General features: G+C 34.3%; 1 protein-coding gene across 1 annotated transcript; it reads right to left on the reverse strand.

Moving 5' to 3' along the window:
• Window positions 1-5,909: 5,909 nt before the first annotated feature.
• Window positions 5,910-8,650, reverse strand: LOC110450390 (pancreas transcription factor 1 subunit alpha-like). Its single transcript, XM_021497876.1, has 2 exons — window positions 8,148-8,650; window positions 5,910-6,162 (listed from the first exon to the last, which is right to left on the reverse strand). Exons 1-2 carry the CDS (start codon window positions 8,590-8,592, stop codon window positions 5,957-5,959), a joined length of 651 nt encoding a protein of 216 aa, XP_021353551.1. The 5' UTR covers window positions 8,593-8,650; the 3' UTR covers window positions 5,910-5,956.
• Between the last annotated feature and the right edge of the window lie 9,144 nt (window positions 8,651-17,794).

The raw sequence follows: 17,794 nt of genomic DNA on the forward strand, positions 1-17,794 counted from the left end.
CTGATGAAGTTCCGCTGTTGTATTCACATGGGAAAAAAAACAAGTATTTTTAAACATTTGTGTCGCCTACATTTGTAAATTACTGATACAGTAGGTCCAAAATTCGCACATGCTGCTAATTAGCTTGCTATATCACTGGCTGTCTTCGGGGTACTCTCGTTGAAACCATTAAATGACATTGATTTTGTCTCCTGGCTTTGCCCAGCTGGTTCCGATCGGAAGTTTCCCGCGCCGATCCATGGAAAGAGCAAAGAAGAAATCCAATACTTTACTATTGACAAAAAGTCTACCGCGATTGTAAACATTTAACACGAGAGGACAGGAAGAAAAAGTTACTGTGATGAATTGTCGGAACAATCAATTAAACTAATAGGTTCAAACACGATCTGATAATAACAAACAAGATTTGGAATCAGTTTAATTGTACAGGATTCACATCATTTCATCAGTGTAGGTTTCCCCTAAATGACACAATGATCTGGTTTTGACGAAGCTACACTAAATGCTCAAGTCTACCCAGCTATTGCATTGGACACTTCACACGACTGTCCGTAAAGAGACTTAAGCACATATGAGTTGTTTTTTATTTTTGGTTTTATTTATTGTATTTGATTATATTAAGTAAGAGGGTCTCCTTCTGCCATTCAGATTTTTTTTATCAATATATATATAATCTAAGTGACAACCCGATGGCTATGAATTAAATTGATCAGATTTTGGCCTACATTTCGCTACTATTAAAGGGACTGTGACATATCAGCAGGTAAGTTGAGTTTATATGGCGCTGTTGATTCGATACGGCAGTAGTAGCAGCATTTTGACTATCATAATTGTATGTATATATTGGGTACGGCATGTGGCGAAGGAAATATCCCCCCACCCTACTCCCATGTGCTCGTGTATGTTGACGCTGTGGTATATTTTGTGCTCGTGTTTGTTGACGCTGTGAAATATTTTGTGCTCGTGTTTGTTGACTCTGTGGTATATTTTGTGCTCGTGTATGTTGACACTGTGAAATGTTTTGTGCTCGTGTATATTGACGCTATGGTATATTCTATACTCGTTTATGTTGACGCTGGGGTATATTTTGTGTTCGTGTTTGTTGACGCTGGGGTAAATTTTGTGCTCGTGTATGTTGACGCTGTGGTATATTTTGTGCTCGTGTTTGTTGACGCTGTGGTATATTTTGTGCTCGTGGTTGTTGACGCTGGGGTATATTTTGTGCTCGTGTATCGTGCATATTGACGCTGTGACATATTTTGTGCTCGTGTATATTGACGCTGTGATATATTTTGTGCTCGTTTTTGTTGACGCTGGGGCATATTTTGTGCTCGTGTTTGTTGACGCTGTGAAATATTTTGTGCTCGTGTTTGTTGACTCTGTGGTATATTTTGTGCTCGTGTATATTGACGCTGTGATATATTTTGTGCTCGTTTTTGTTGACGCTGGGGCATATTTTGTGCTCGTGTTTGTTGACGCTGTGGTATATTTTGTGCTCGTGGTTGTTGACGCTGTGAAATATTTTGTGCTCGTGTTTGTTGACTCTGTGGTATATTTTGTCCTCGTGTATGTTGACACTGTGAAATGTTTTGTGCTCGTGTATATTGACGCTATGGTATATTCTATACTCGTTTATGTTGACGCTGGGGTATATTTTGTGTTCGTGTTTGTTGACGCTGGGGTAAATTTTGTGCTCGTGTATGTTGACGCTGGGGTATATTTTGTGCTCGTGTATCGTGCATATTGACGCTGTGACATATTTTGTGCTCGTGTATATTGACGCTGTGATATATTTTGTGCTCGTTTTTGTTGACGCTGGGGTATATTTTGTGCTCGTGTATGTTGACACTGTGAAATGTTTTGTGCTCGTGTATATTGACGCTATGGTATATTCCATACTCGTTTATGTTGACGCTGGGGTATATTTTGTGTTCGTGTTTGTTGACGCTGGGGTAAATTTTGTGCTCGTGTATGTTGACGCTGTGGTATATTTTGTGCTCGTGGTTGTTGACGCTGGGGTATATTTTGTGCTCGTGTATCGTGCATATTGACGCTGTGACATATTTTGTGCTCGTGTATATTGACGCTGTGATATATTTTGTGCTCGTTTTTGTTGACGCTGGGGCATATTTTGTGCTCGTGTTTGTTGACGCTGTGAAATATTTTGTGCTCGTGTTTGTTGACTCTGTGGTATATTTTGTCCTCGTGTATGTTGACACTGTGAAATGTTTTGTGCTCGTGTATATTGACGCTATGGTATATTCTATACTCGTTTATGTTGACGCTGGGGTATCTTTTGTGTTCGTGTTTGTTGACGCTGGGGTAAATTTTGTGCTCGTGTATGTTGACGCTGGGGTATATTTTGTGCTCGTGTATATTGACTCTGTGGTATATTTTGTGCTCGTGTATGTTGACGCTGGGGTATATTTTGTGCTCGTGTTTGTTGACGCTGTGGTATATTTTGTGCTCGTGTTTGTTGACGCTGTGGTATATTTTGTGCTCGTGTATGTTGACACTGTGAAATGTTTTGTGCTCGTGTATATTGACGCTATGGTATATTCCATACTCGTTTATGTTGACGCTGGGGTATATTTTGTGTTCGTGTTTGTTGACGCTGGGGTAAATTTTGTGCTCGTGTATGTTGACGCTGGGGTATATTTTGTGCTCGTGTATCGTGCATATTGACGCTGTGACATATTTTGTGCTCGTGTATATTGACGCTGTGGTATATTTTGTGCTCGTGTATGTTGACGCTGTGGTATATTTTGTCATTTGTGGTGGCGCTGTGGAATATTTTTTCCTGACGTGTTGACGCTGTTGTATTTTAATTTTTTTAACTTTTATTTTGAAGATTTGGTGGTAGCTTTTACTTATGCGTTGACGTTATGAATTATGATTTATATTTTTTAAACAAATTTGGGAGATGTATCTGATACGCTTGATGCTCATATTTTACTAAAAACGTCTAGTTAATATTCATATAGTTAAATTTAGTTTAAAAATACTATTGATGTATTTATAGATATGTATTACTAGTAGGTGAAAATAATTGTACATCTTAAGACTAAGTAAATATACAGTGAGATATTAATACACATACATGCGCGTTGCGATTATAATAATTGCTTCGTCTGCCTTGCGCTAATTCAGGTTTTGAAAAGGACAACACGGCCACTGGTTCATTTCGCTGGTGCGGGTGTTTGCATTAGTCATTGGATAAGGCCCGATAGGTTACGAAACAGGTGATACGTCCCTTTACATTGTAATGTGATCTGAGCTAGCCTTCTACTATGTACACATTGCCGTTATTAATGATGCAAGGGGCCATTCAGACAATATCTTATGACCATGAAAATTAAGCTCTGTAATAACGCGAATAATCCAGCGGTCATTTGTTTGTGTCTTCGGTCGTTCAAAGTACACCGGGTTTTATTTGTTTAGCGTTGTTATGGCGTCACGGCAGATTACAAACGGCTTCACTTTAAATACAGGTAAAGCGGTGATCCGTCATCGTCGCCATTTTGAATGTTGATTGATGGGATAATTTGTTACGGATATCTGCAGCCGGACAAACACGCCTAGCAGTTAATTTCTCTGTAACATTTTATCTTTATGTGGTAACGGAATGATGCCGGCAGCTTGTTCACAATCGGTTACCTAGATTTGAAAAAAATGAAAGTCAGACACAGACAATGCTTTTTGCATATAACATTAATTCAAGAACACCCGTTTTACTATGCGCCGTAACTCAAGCGTGAAATTTATAAATTAAGCGTGACAATTTTAGAGATACGCTTCATAGGACGTTAAAACAGCATTATATTTACCTCCCAGGTATGATGTCCTGTGTATCAGAGGGGATTCATCTTGAATGGCAGTGAAATTTGAGCTCAGTGGTTACTGGTGGGGATGTTAATGTATGTGACTGGCCCATAGTCTAACACATACGGCTATACGGGGGCCGAGTAAGACAGTGTTACAGTATAGAAACTCACCTTCTCTAACGCTTGTGTAACGGACTAGATCTAATATCAGGAATGTGTGAACATAAAGCACAATTCTTATTTTTTTTTCCAGTTCTTTAACTTAAACAGGAAATATCAGATTTTATCATCTGGTGCAGCTTCATGCATTATAAAACGAATCACACTTCTTGGTTCCGCTCCTTTCATCCTATCCTACCCCATCCCAACGACACCCACGTGACGTGTTTCATCCCACAGGCAACCCGTCTCTTTAAAGAGTATATTTATCAATATTACCCGGTGCCCCACGTGGGGCGCCATTGTAACGGAGGTCATTATTTTTGTCAATAGACCTGGGAACCCCTGGCTTACCAGTCTTACGCTCTACCAAATGAGCTGAAGAGAAATTCGCCTTATCCAAGTCGGTAGGAAGTGGCTAGTATTTTACCAGTGTGACACATACAAATGTGGATACATCTTGTAGACACCAATCCTCTTGCTCATTGTACATGAAAGCAAACAGAAAGTCATCGGGTACAGCAGAGACGTACATATATATTTAATATATACGTCTCTGGGTACAGTAATTCGAAGCTTAGTTGTACGGTGCATATTAACCCCGATGTACTGCACATTTAAAGGAAGGTTGTGTACAATTTATTGCTGTTATCATATTTTTATGATTCATATAAATTTCACAAAGGCGAATTTATTAAACAATGCTTTTCTCTCATTTTTTTTTAAAATCTGCAAACAAGGTCGACATGTTGAGACGCTTTCCAAAGGTATTTTGACATTCACAATATAAACAAAACACGATTTTTAATGATATATTTATTTTATTAGACTAGAATAATTTTGTTGATGAATATAGATAGAAAATATAATTAATTATAGATGACCACACTGTGTATTGCATTAAGTCCCGGATGTGATATGTTTACTAAAATACCCTAGGAATTACCCTTGTATTACTACAATTCACCTCGTATACAATTACGATATTACAACAATTATAAAAACAAAAATAACCTTTACTGCCCACGTTTTCAAATCATAAAAAGGAATTTGTTCACGAAATAGTGTATTACAATTCACCAAATTAATTACAGTAAAAAGCCTGTATTTGTCTTTGGAAATTGGCGTAATAACTGGTGTAAAATATCGTGATTTGAGATAACAACTTAAACAATTATTTCCTTTCCTGCCGATAAAGCGGAATGAGAAATGTTCGCGCCTATTTCTTAAATATATACCTGTATGTCCTTTATCGATATTAGACAAAATAAAAGACTATGCTTCGATTAATAATCATATGCTGATATTTAAGAAATATAAATAGTATTTACGCAAAAATGCTAGGAGATGAAACGAGCTCAGGACTTTTTACACGTGTTTGAACATACAAACCCCTCTCATTCCCGAATACAATTAATTGTCCAGCTTATGCTAGTGAACAGTGATATCACAAATGCTATAGAACAGCGCTATACCTCGCAATTACCACTTCATATACAATGTCTTTAAAGTATCAATTAATATTCATATTGTTCTATTTAGTTTCATATCGGCATCCATGCGTCACTTAAATGCTTGTCCTTCAGCTAAGTTCGCATACAATGCTTTCAGTATGGTGATTTCTTTCCCAAAATGGAATGGTTACATTTGGCGAAGTAAGTATAACGAAACACGTTGAAAGAATGGCCAGATCACTAAAGATCAGATTAGGTAGGTGTCCTTATATAACAAACCACCTACAATTTAGGAACAATACTAAATTAAACTGTCCTCGATCAAATAATGAAATATTCACCCGGATGTCTCCGACTTCCATAATCCATTACATTTATCAGATCTCCTCTGGTCGATAAATAGGAAAGCACATCTCATAACACGTTGTTATTTCAAACACATATGAATATATCATATTATACTTAAATGTAAATTTATAGTTTATTTATAAATATATGTATATATATATATTTTCAAAATCACAAGGGGTTGGTTGAATCAGCTAAAATAGGGAAATCTGTCTCCATCCGGGGACTATTGTGAGACCTGGGGTCTTCTGGTGTCCATATTTTTGCTGCCATTATTTTCTTCCGTCCACTTGAGGGCGTTTTCTCGTCCCTCCACGATAAAGAATGTCCAGTCAAGGGCGGTAATCCATACATTTCACTTTCATCCACGGTTGAACCTAAACACGTGCAAAAACAAAAACATTTAGTCACGTGACAATCAGCAGCAATTTATTATTATAAGAGAAATGGGCGAACGTTTGAAATGAGCCGTGAATAAACAAAGCAGAGAGTCGGTAAACATCGGCAATCGTCAGCAAACAAATCGTTCGTTTAAAGTAGATAGCGATGCTCGTTTTGTGGCTTTAATTAAGACTGTCTTTACCGATAAATCCTAGCATCGTGTTTGTTTGATAGGTTCGGGAATGTAGCAAGATCCCTTAAACGACCCGTTATAAACAGTGGAGCCCCATAAGTCAGGAAGACGTTGCCCTGTTCGGAGACAATACGTACTCCAATCTGACATCTATAGGGACCGAAACGCTTGTTCGCTTGCGAACATGTGCCCTTAATTTGTTTGCTTTTTGGCATAATTTTGACTCAGTAGCTATCAGTGAAATCTGCAAATGACAATCATTACACATATAGTGTTTAAATGAAATATTCAAAGCAAATTTTGATCTTTTGATAAACCATATTTTCCTTTTCTTTATCCTGAAAGCGTAGCTGGTTATCCATAGATTAAGTCTATATGCGTTGCATACTGAATAGTAGTTTGAGGGCATGACATGTATTCCATACTGTTAGAAATTAACAAAGGTATGTTTTATATATCTTTTGAATAATATATGTTAATAAATATTATCAAACAAACAATAAGTTCTCGAAATCTTTGAGTCCTCAGATAACGACAAAACGGATATTTTGGTCAGCGAACTTTCCAAAATAAGAAAAAATACAGAGACGAAACAGTATATGGTACAGAGATATTACTCATCTTTTGTTTACTTTAATATCAATATATGACATATAAAGAGGTTCTCCTAGCAGGATGGCAATGTAATTGGCGGGAACTATTTTTAGGATTATTGTCCATGTATAACGTGATTCATTTTGGCGTGACGAATCATAGGGATGATTACAGACACACTTTTGCTTATTCAAACTAATCCTTATTGTAACATCTACACGTCTCCTTATTCTACATACTGGTCCCATTTTTATATATCCTCGCTTAATGCATAAACTTACACAATGTACCACATTAAAAGCAAGAAATATTTTCAGGAGAATATCCTTGGTTTGATACAATAGATGCTATAGAATCAAAAAGTATATTGTTGTGATCCAGGGTTACCTTATTTATAAGTTCAAATACACGTTTGGTAATTTAAAAGACGCTAAACGGTATACGCATAAATCTGCATACTGTTATCGTTAGTCGAGGATACATTGCCGCGTTACCTGTGATCAGTTAAACGCTTAAGGTTACATGATATCCTTAACACATTGTACTTGCGATTTGAGTAACAGGTCAGGTCCTACAACCTTACACATTATATTTGAGCTTAAATTGTCTCCCATATTTATTGGCATAACCCAAAACATCTTTAGACTTAACAATTATGTCATTTTTGTATCTTTTAGATTTAAACCCAGTAAACGAAATAATCATTACAGACAAATTACTTCAAGTGGAACAATTTTCGCCATGAAACGCAACTCGCAGTATAATGCATTCCTTTAAGAGCGAAGTATGGCGTGAAAAGGTCGATTTTCAATGTTAATGGAGTTGTATATAGGATATGTTTGAAGATTTTCTAAAAATTACATCTGTCGAAAGACTACATAAACAAAATTACCTATTTAATAAGATAACAACACTTTGGAATAATGCCTCGTTTCATTTTCCAAGCCTCTTACTGCAAACTTAAAGTATTTCAAATGTGTATTTTTCACATTTTTAACTATTTCGTTTTTCTCAATATATTAAGATTGTTTTTGATAATACCAAACCTACTTAGTATGTAATTACATTATGATGAGATTTGACTATACATGTATATGAAAATCAGTTTCAAAATCTAAATCAAATAAACGAAAGAAGCGCACTTATTGAAAAATATCAAGAATGAATTATAGTTTTATAAATTAAAAGACTTACTTGTATGATAATGGATAACAACCTTCCGTGTCTGTAACCCTGAATTAAGGTCTAACCGGTCCTGATTGTCCGAATCGGCTTGCACTAAATCTGACAGGAATGATATATATCCTATAGCCAGTCTAAGTGTGTCCACTTTTGATAGCCTTTTCTCGTAAGGCAACGTTGGAATATGTGTACGAAGTCCTTCGAACGCTTCATTAATAGACTGCATTCGTTTTCTTTCTCTTTGATTAGCAGCTTCTCTTTGTTGTACAAGCTGAAACGGACATCGCCGTCGTTTTCGTCGCCGTATTCCATCATCGCTTCTCCGACAATTTGAACCCAACGAGTCATTGGAAAATGGTGAAAGACTGTCACTAAATGAGGAGTACGGTGAAACGGGCGATAGGGAAAATTCATCGTGAATTGCTGCATCAAAATCGTCAAAGTCCACTTCCTCCATGCTTTATATATATCGTAGGAAAAACCTAATTAATACAAAAACATGGCATGTTTTTTTCTTGCCAACATCCATCCAACTATATTCAATGCTTAGAAGTAATTCTTCTTCATGTTAAAATTAATGAAAAATCAGTTTATATTATAATCCTGCTATGTAAATAAAGCGCTCGTGTTGATCACATTTAGCCAATCAGAATCGTCGAGTGTCGCGTGCCGGGTTGGTTATCGAGGTGGCAGTGTGCATACACGCGACCTTTCCGACCAAATACGCCCACACTCATTCGGAAATCTGTATTATGAATTGAATGCATCCGAAAGAGGAGACTTACGGTTTTTTAAGTGGCCACTTTGCACATTGTCATTATAGGACGAATGATCACGTATTAGGCTGGGATTTTGAGATCGGTGGGCTCCGCTTTTGACCGTCTCGTCACATAAATACAACAGTACAACACCATTTATTAAGTTAAACCCATATCTTATTTCGCATAAAGAAAAAAAAGTGAGTGTAAAACATTAAGTAATATTGAGGGATATTGAATCAAGCGAACCGCTGTTTAAATATGTATACATTAAGATACCAATGGATCATGATAACCATGTATCAGGAGGGTTTCAATCAAGTTAATAGGTCTTCCTCTGTCTTATTTCTGCTCTCCTTTTTTTCTTTGAATATGTTTAAATGCCAGATATTCTGAATCATAAGAAGAAGAAAAAATGTAAACACAATTTGAGACATTTTGTTGATTTTGATAAATTGCTTGTATATTACGTATAGACATGTTGATATCTGACAATAGCAATAAGTTTAATCTGGGATACTACTATGCATGACCAATGTAACGTACAATCAATTGCAATACACAAGAAAAATCCATATATATATTACTGCACGTACGCACTCATACATGTTCTTTACTATATACGACACACACGCGCATATTATAGATGTACGCACGAACACTTTACTGTATGTGTATCGTACACACGAACACTTTACTGTATGTGTATCGTACTCACGAACACTTTACTGTATGTGTATCGTACGCACGAACACTTTACTGTATGTCTATCGTACACACGAACACTTTACTGTATGTGTATCGTACACACGAACACTTTACTGTATGTGTTTCGTCCCCACTAACACTTTACTGTATGTCTATCGTACAGACGAACACTTTACTGTAAGTGTATCGTTCGCACGAACAATTTACTATATGTGTATCGTACACTCGAACACTTTACTGTTTGTGTATCGTACTCACGAACACTTTACTGTATGTGTATCGTACACACGAACACTTTACTGTATGTGTATCGTACACACGAACACTTTACTGTATGTGTATCGTACACACGAACACGCACATATTACATAATTCATGTACATAAAAAACATATGCAATGATACACTTACAGACACTCATTTACAAAAGAAATTATCAAAAAACACAAATGCACATATTATTGTATGCCTATGTTCTTTCAGAAAAGCACAAATTACATATGCATACATGTAATACTCCTGCTTACACCTGAATACATCAATATATATATATATACACAAAAACACATATATATATATAAATATAAACTTGATATATCTTATAACAATTATGAAAAATTGGTATTACACGGATTAAAACATACCAAAACACTAGTAAGCTTCATTCTTAGTTAGACACTTACTGGAACAAAATTGAAATTTTAAAGGACACATGCTGACTGACATCTATAACAAGAGCCACATGCAGTGTGTGCTGTTGAACACCCCCATATTCGTCTACGTGTTTCTGTATGCATTCATGTTGTCTCCTTCCTTTTGTTGTTGTGTCGCCTCTGTTTTTTTAATTGTCATTTTGTACCGAGATTGTTGTGTATTAACGGTATTTTATGCCTTTCATCGAGGCGACCGGGGTTCGATTCCCCGATCAGGCGTGAAAAGGTATGAGATCACCTGCCCGACCACGTGGATTTTCTCCGGGTTCTCCGGTTTTCTCTAACAGGAAGACCCCCCGCGCGCTTACATACGGGCCAGCAAGAGTGATTGATATAAGTTGTTAAAACTTGTTTCATTATTGTTGTTAGATAATTAAAGTTTATATTATAACGGTTTGTTACAGAATATCTAACTAAAAAGGACGTTGGTCTTTATTTATAACTGTCATAGTGTAAATAGGTGGGAGTCTGGGCCCACTTGTATAAAACATCTCAAAGTTAAGGAAAATCTCAAGCAATGTATTATCTATGGGAACTCTTAGACTTGAGGAAATCTCAAGAGTTGAGATGTTTTATACAAGTGGGCCCTGATTTCCTACGTTCTTATGCTATCTTATCTACCGTGGATCAATATGAGGACGGTTACTCAGATACTATGTTGAGATACAATACACTACCTTTAATATTCTTGCAATGACAACAGAATCTGTAGAACGTCTCTCTGTCTTATGAACGCAGGGCAGGTATCAAAACCTGTCTGAAAGGATACTGTAAAAAGAAACGAATAGCCAGGTGTATATGATAAAACAGAAAGTAACATGTATTCATATTGTGGTACAATCTAAATGCATTGTGCGTTGCGTGATGATTTAAGAGACAATTAATTTGATAAGGCATTATATGATAATCCTGCTTTTAGGAAGACGTTCCGATGAAACAGTTCTATTAACATGAATGATGGTATCTAGCAAATGCATAGTTTGTCTTGTTAATCCAAAGTTCACAAAAGAAATGCTAAATATCATAAAGTTTTGCTGTTCCTACACAAGGGATATGGCATCGTGTCTCTAATGTCAGAAATAGTCACCTAAATGATGCAACACAATTTTCATTCATTAAAGTTAGTACAAATAACAACTGAATAAGCTTATGCAAAATCTCAAAATTGTTTCCGCTCTTCTCTAAGGATTTAAGAATATAGTAGATAAGAAATAGTGATGTAAGAATGAACTAAGAAATCCCTTTGTTTAATTGAAAACTGTGTTTTCTTCATCACAAATCAACAGTGAATAGTATCACTGTTATATGTAAAATAGGTATATGTTTACCCTCCATTCTGATGTAAACTACATGTGTACTTCTGATAATATTCAAATTACCATGAATATCAAACAAAACGTAGCTCATGGGATTAGGATGCAAGCCAAGCTAAATGTTGCATGCATTACTATATTGCCCAGTGTGTTAGGACCTTGTATGATAACTTCCGCTGTGACGGCATTAAGGGGCTAATTGTCATTTTTTTAAATTATTTTCCTTCCATATATAGTTTGTCATATTTTAAATATCGGTCCATATATTATATTGTCGTTTTAATTTGTAAATGTAAGTATGTTTGTCGTAACCAACTGCAATCTGTAGACAACAAAAGAGCAGGATATGTTTCAACGTAATTAATAGTTATACATAATCGTATTGAATAAATGTCATAATTGTAAGTAATCACAATTCAATATAATTGATAATTTAAGTCATCATATGTCAATGTACTAAATACTTATATGAAATCATGTCGTAACTACTTTTTCGTATCAGCCCTTATCATATCACTAAGTCGACTCACTTTCATCGCAGTCGCGTAGTACAATTATCATAAAAGTTTATGTATAGTTGGCAAATATACAATTAAACATTGTCGAGATAGTTGCGAACAATAACAGAACCATTTACAACAATAAAATGCTCATTATATCGAAGCTAACACTGTAATTTAACATGGAATTACTTGTAAACATTGTGTTCAGTTTTATCGATAAAGCACCGCGCGATTTGATAATTTGAACAACGGGAACCCGTTATAGATTCCACGTCCTATGTATACTGTAATCCATATCATATATGATTAAGTTAATAACATGAAATACCTAGAAAACATTGTGTTCAGTTTTATCGATGGTTGGTTTGAGAAAAATCTTAAATCTATGTAATCCATATTATATATGATAAAGTTAATAACATGAAATCCATATCATATATGATTAAGTTAATAACATGAAATACCTAGAAAACATTGTGTTCAGTTTTATCGATAAAGAACCGCGCGATTTGATCATTTGAACAACGGGAACCCGTTATAGATTCCACGTCCTATTGTCAACAAAATAGTCTTCATTTAACGTCGATTATCGACCGACCATGGGAAATTTCTTAGACTCCACAAATGTTAGATGACAAATCATTTCTTCAAGAACCGTTACTCTCCCCCTTGTTATATCATGTGGTTTTAAGTACTGTTTGATTTGCCGAGAACTTTTTTTATCACTGACAAATGTTAAATGGCATTAGGTTAGAAGTAATTTGATTTTATTGATAACGTTTTATCATCGTGATGTCTGGTGATCCTTACCATGGGTTCTCATAAATGATTAATTATTAAAGATCTGAATTTGTTTAAAAATTTGTTAGTATCATCATGGTGTCCTGGTGATGAAATTCGATACTTGTGTAGGACTGTCACAATATATCGGAAAACAGGTATATCGCAATACACTGGTATATCGTATCATACCACAATACAGAGATAAACTATTGCTGTATCGCAATATTTTCTAAAGCTTATTTTTATGTATCTGCTTGTTTTTTTTTAACTTTTGCAAATTACTACAAATTCTAACAGATATGTCAATAAGCATAAAGCAGGCTTTTAATAGTTCAAATTTTGTAATCGATGGTTGGTTTGACAATTTTTTTAATCCATATTATATATGATTAAATTAATAGCATTCTGACAACAACTTATAATAAAATTGAGCACATCCTTCCTATGACAATATATCGGGAAACGTATCGCAATAAATTCACTCTGTGTTGCAATATATCGTGATATACTCTTGGCGTACTGTGATACAATGATGTGATCGGTCTTAATTCATGTTTATGACATTGTCAGCTTTGATATACATGATTGATATTGTAACACGTCATGCTTATATTTTATTCAATTTTGATAGGTTATTGTAAGCTACCATCATTCTTAGTTCTATTTATTTTTTATTGTAAAATGACATAATTGTCAATACACCTTATTGCATCAACACATGAATTTCGGTATGATTTCTTTACCATATTTTTGTCATATGGCAATACTCGCAGTACATGTTTGATTAACATAAGTTGACATAATCGTCTTCATACTTGGCTGTTTATCGGAATACAGCATCAAATCTGCGATATGCTTGAATGTTTAATACAACACAACATTAGTTTTCTACGTTTGACTGTGTATTAGAAGATGGAATTGTTAACGATATTTCATTGCTATTTTAACATTGCATTGTTGTTATTTGTGTGATTGTTTATTATTATTTATTGAGATACATAAATTCTCTATCTGATTATTTTGATATTGCTTTTCTAGAGAACAATGTATTTGATGTCCCTGTAAAACGTTCATCTCCAATGAGTTCTCATTTATATATTATTTTCTTTAACAAGCGTCAGTGATGTTTTAAACGTCAGACGAAATAATGCGATTTTGTTTGGAATCAGAGAAAAGTAGCCGCCACCATGACTTAAGTTCCTTTTGCATTCATAGTGCCCACACATCGTGTCATAGAGAGTTGTCTTTCTTGAAAGCAAATCTCCAGTTTACCCATGTGATTAACTTCTCTCTTTATAATGCCATTGTTGATTTTCTCAATGAACCTTCGGCTTTTCTCCACCAACAAAACCTGGCTAGTCAATCAAATAACCATAGCTGTTAACAGGAAGTAAAACATAGACAAAACAAACCAAGTTATTACATGCATTACCGCTTATGTTTTATTATTCGCCATCTTTGTAAACTGTTTCTATAAGTGTACTTTATAAAAAACATACTTTAATAAAATGTCATCAATCCCAGACTACTAATCATCTAAATTAGTGTTTTTTTGCTGTTTCAAGTAATCTATATATGTATCCTTTTTCTTATCATTTTATACTGCGTATTTACATTGCATTATATGATATAAAAATGATATTATATAATCTATGAAATGGTTACTACGTATAAAACCTAAATTTTGGTTAAAAATCCCCACAAAACTGTAAATTTCAACTTCAAATCGACAACCTGAATCCGTTTCTTTCTTTTACACCATATATTATAGTTCATATATAAATATATTTTATTGCACTTAATAAATCACTTGAATTTGATATATATCCCCACAAGGACTGAGTTAATTTCAAAGTGCAATTTACAGCCTGGTGTAACTACATGAGCATACGAGGCAAATAAAAAAGGAACATTGCAGAATCGATTTATTTCTGTTATGTTCTAGATAAGAGTACATAGATAGTATATTTTACTTCTCTTATCATATCACTTGGCATACAAAGTTAAATCTACAACCTGATTTAACTACATGATTATACGAGGCAGAAATATGCAACGAACATTGCAGAATTTCTTTCTTTCTTCCTTGATAAACATATTTATCTAATTCCGTGAAATATCCCGGCGTTTTCCAGTTTTGTCTTATTTTCATTTTCCTATATTGTGTAACCTTACTCCTGTCGCCTTATTGAATCGGTATCTTGCATTTCTACGCAACGATTTTTGAAATTGTTTTCAATACTCACCCAAAAGCACATCAAGTTTTATCTTATTTTTATTTTGTCTATGGTGTGTCGCCTTACTCCGGTCGCATAATTGGATCGGCATAAACGAGCTGGATCATGCACGTGAAATGTCTCAATGAATGCATTTCATATTTGTTGAGGACTCGTCCACAAGCACATGAACGCCTGACATCTATACATAGATTCAACCGCGGAAACATCATTCGCTGCCTCAGATATGCTCGGGGCGGGCTTAATTTCCAATTCCAATTTAAATTTAACTGGATTCATTTTTAATGTTTAATTATCGAAACCAATTATTTGTAATTTTACTATAAGATATTCATTACGTTATGTTTAATCTATTATAAAACAGTGCACATCGATGAACTGTGTGATTAACTTTAATCATTGTTTTGCTGTTTGGCATTGATTGATTTTAGGTCATTCTTTTAAATGTTAAATCTGAAATATTTACCTTCATAAAAATGTATTTGCATACACAAACTTTACATATTCGGGTTTGAAAAATTATTATACATAATACATATGTAAGATCTTGATATCTCTCTTTTTTCTTTATGTTGCTTAGCTTGGTGATTTTACATATACATCATTTTTTATTGCAATACGACAGTTTTTCAAATGCATTCACTATAATTACAGTAAATTGACCAAGCAGTTCTCCCAGAAAAACAATGCTGGTCTCGTAAACAATCTATTTCAGTCTTTATTATTTCATAAATTGTCAAGATTTTTATTTCTGTTCCAAATTGTATTAGCTTTAATTTCATTTTCTGTGACTGCCTCCAGATGGTCACGCTTCAGTTATTGTGCTGGTATCATAAATATTTCTTTTTCTCTCAAAACGTCATTCTCACAATTATTTATTCGAAATATTTAACTGTTTTTATCTTCTTTATTTATACATGTGTAGGCAATGGAATCATTCCCATGTCAAAAACAATAATTGCTATGACATTGATGATGATTTTTCTTTTTTCTTTTAATGACTAATCAAAGGAAACGGAATCGATTTTACAACAGGTGGTATTAAGATTGTGCAGGAGTTTTGTTTGAATCAACAAATACATGGTTATGACTCTCAAAGTGGAAATGCTCAATTTATTTTGCCTAACCTAACAGTTGTATCTGATAGCCAGTATTGGACTGCTATTGTCATATAATCGCCACCATACTCGATGGATACACACATAAGCTTTTTAACATTAATTAATCATATCTTCATATACATACAAAAATACACGCTTCATTATTTCTATGTTTCTGTAACATTATGCAACAAGGATGGCAATTTCTTTTAGATCAAGATTTGCGTGATTAGGAAGGTTAGGTTCATGTATAGGTAGGTGAATAGTCTTATTTTACACAAACAATTGAACATACAACAATACAAAAGTATAAAAACATTAATTCATATTTATTTGAAAATGTGTTTCTCTCTCAATCACGTTAGGATTCTGAAAGTATAAAAGAAGTCATTTGAAAACAAGAAAAGAAAAACGTATATCGAGGTTTTACTGTATTTTATTAACGATATAATGTAGTATCGTAGTATATTTCTATAATTCACACCTTATATTTCTAATGCCATACATCAAGTCAATCTTGAAACGTCTAGTAATTTAACGTGTGTAAATGTCTTATCTAAAATAATATTAAAGTATCCGAATACGGATTTGTATGTATAAGATTGTATTTAGAGGTGTGTCCCAATGTCATAAACACACCCGGCCTTATATAAACGTCGTGCTTAAAACGATGTAATAAATGTTCATTATTTCAACGAAAACATCTGAAACAACATCAGGAAACTATATCCTATATGCGTCAACCCATATTAAAAACAAAACATATTCAAAACTATTGTGTCCTTCAAAATGTACACAAATCGTCAACGTGTGTTTAAATACTCATCTCTTTTTGTCGTGAAGCAACCCACGTCCTGACAGACATTACAATACCATTATCCCTTCTTTTAGAATAAGATGAATCAATTGCAATATTCAACTAATTGAAAGACCTTTCTGTACTCAATAATGCTACTACATCATTATAATTACAGAACAAATTAATTTAAACCAAATGTGAAATATAAATGGTAAAAAAACTGTCACAGGTAAAATCGATATGTGACACCCCCATTTAATCAGCCACAAATGGCCTCACCTATCCACCCAGTAAACAGCCAGTGGTCCCGTATAATATCATATTTGAAAATAATTAGGATTTAAATATTGAAAATTTATTAATATTTCCTGATACAGTTCAATGATTTTATAAAGCAGAGAGAATGAAAGGGCTTATTGATTTCCGGAACCCGTCAACTTCATTCTTCATATCAGAATACCTCATTGTTCATGTGATCATGTTATCGATTGAAATGTTCGGAATCTTTGCTTACTGTATTTACATAAAGGAAGAACATTCTGAAAGTATTGATTGGATAAACACTTCGTACATACTCTGAAAAAAGATTTCCAGTCCCAGGGGAGATTACTCTAACAATAAAGCATTTTTATTCAAAAGTTGGGCATATACATGTATCGATATTAAAGTATTTCTCGAAAGAAAATGCATTGATATGGTAATCTATATATGCATTGTATTATATTTGAATTATGAAGAGAAAGTGA

Source organism: Mizuhopecten yessoensis, unplaced genomic scaffold (genome assembly GCF_002113885.1).
Source record: "Mizuhopecten yessoensis strain PY_sf001 unplaced genomic scaffold, ASM211388v2 scaffold5193, whole genome shotgun sequence".
NCBI classification, from domain to species: domain Eukaryota; kingdom Metazoa; phylum Mollusca; class Bivalvia; order Pectinida; family Pectinidae; genus Mizuhopecten; species Mizuhopecten yessoensis.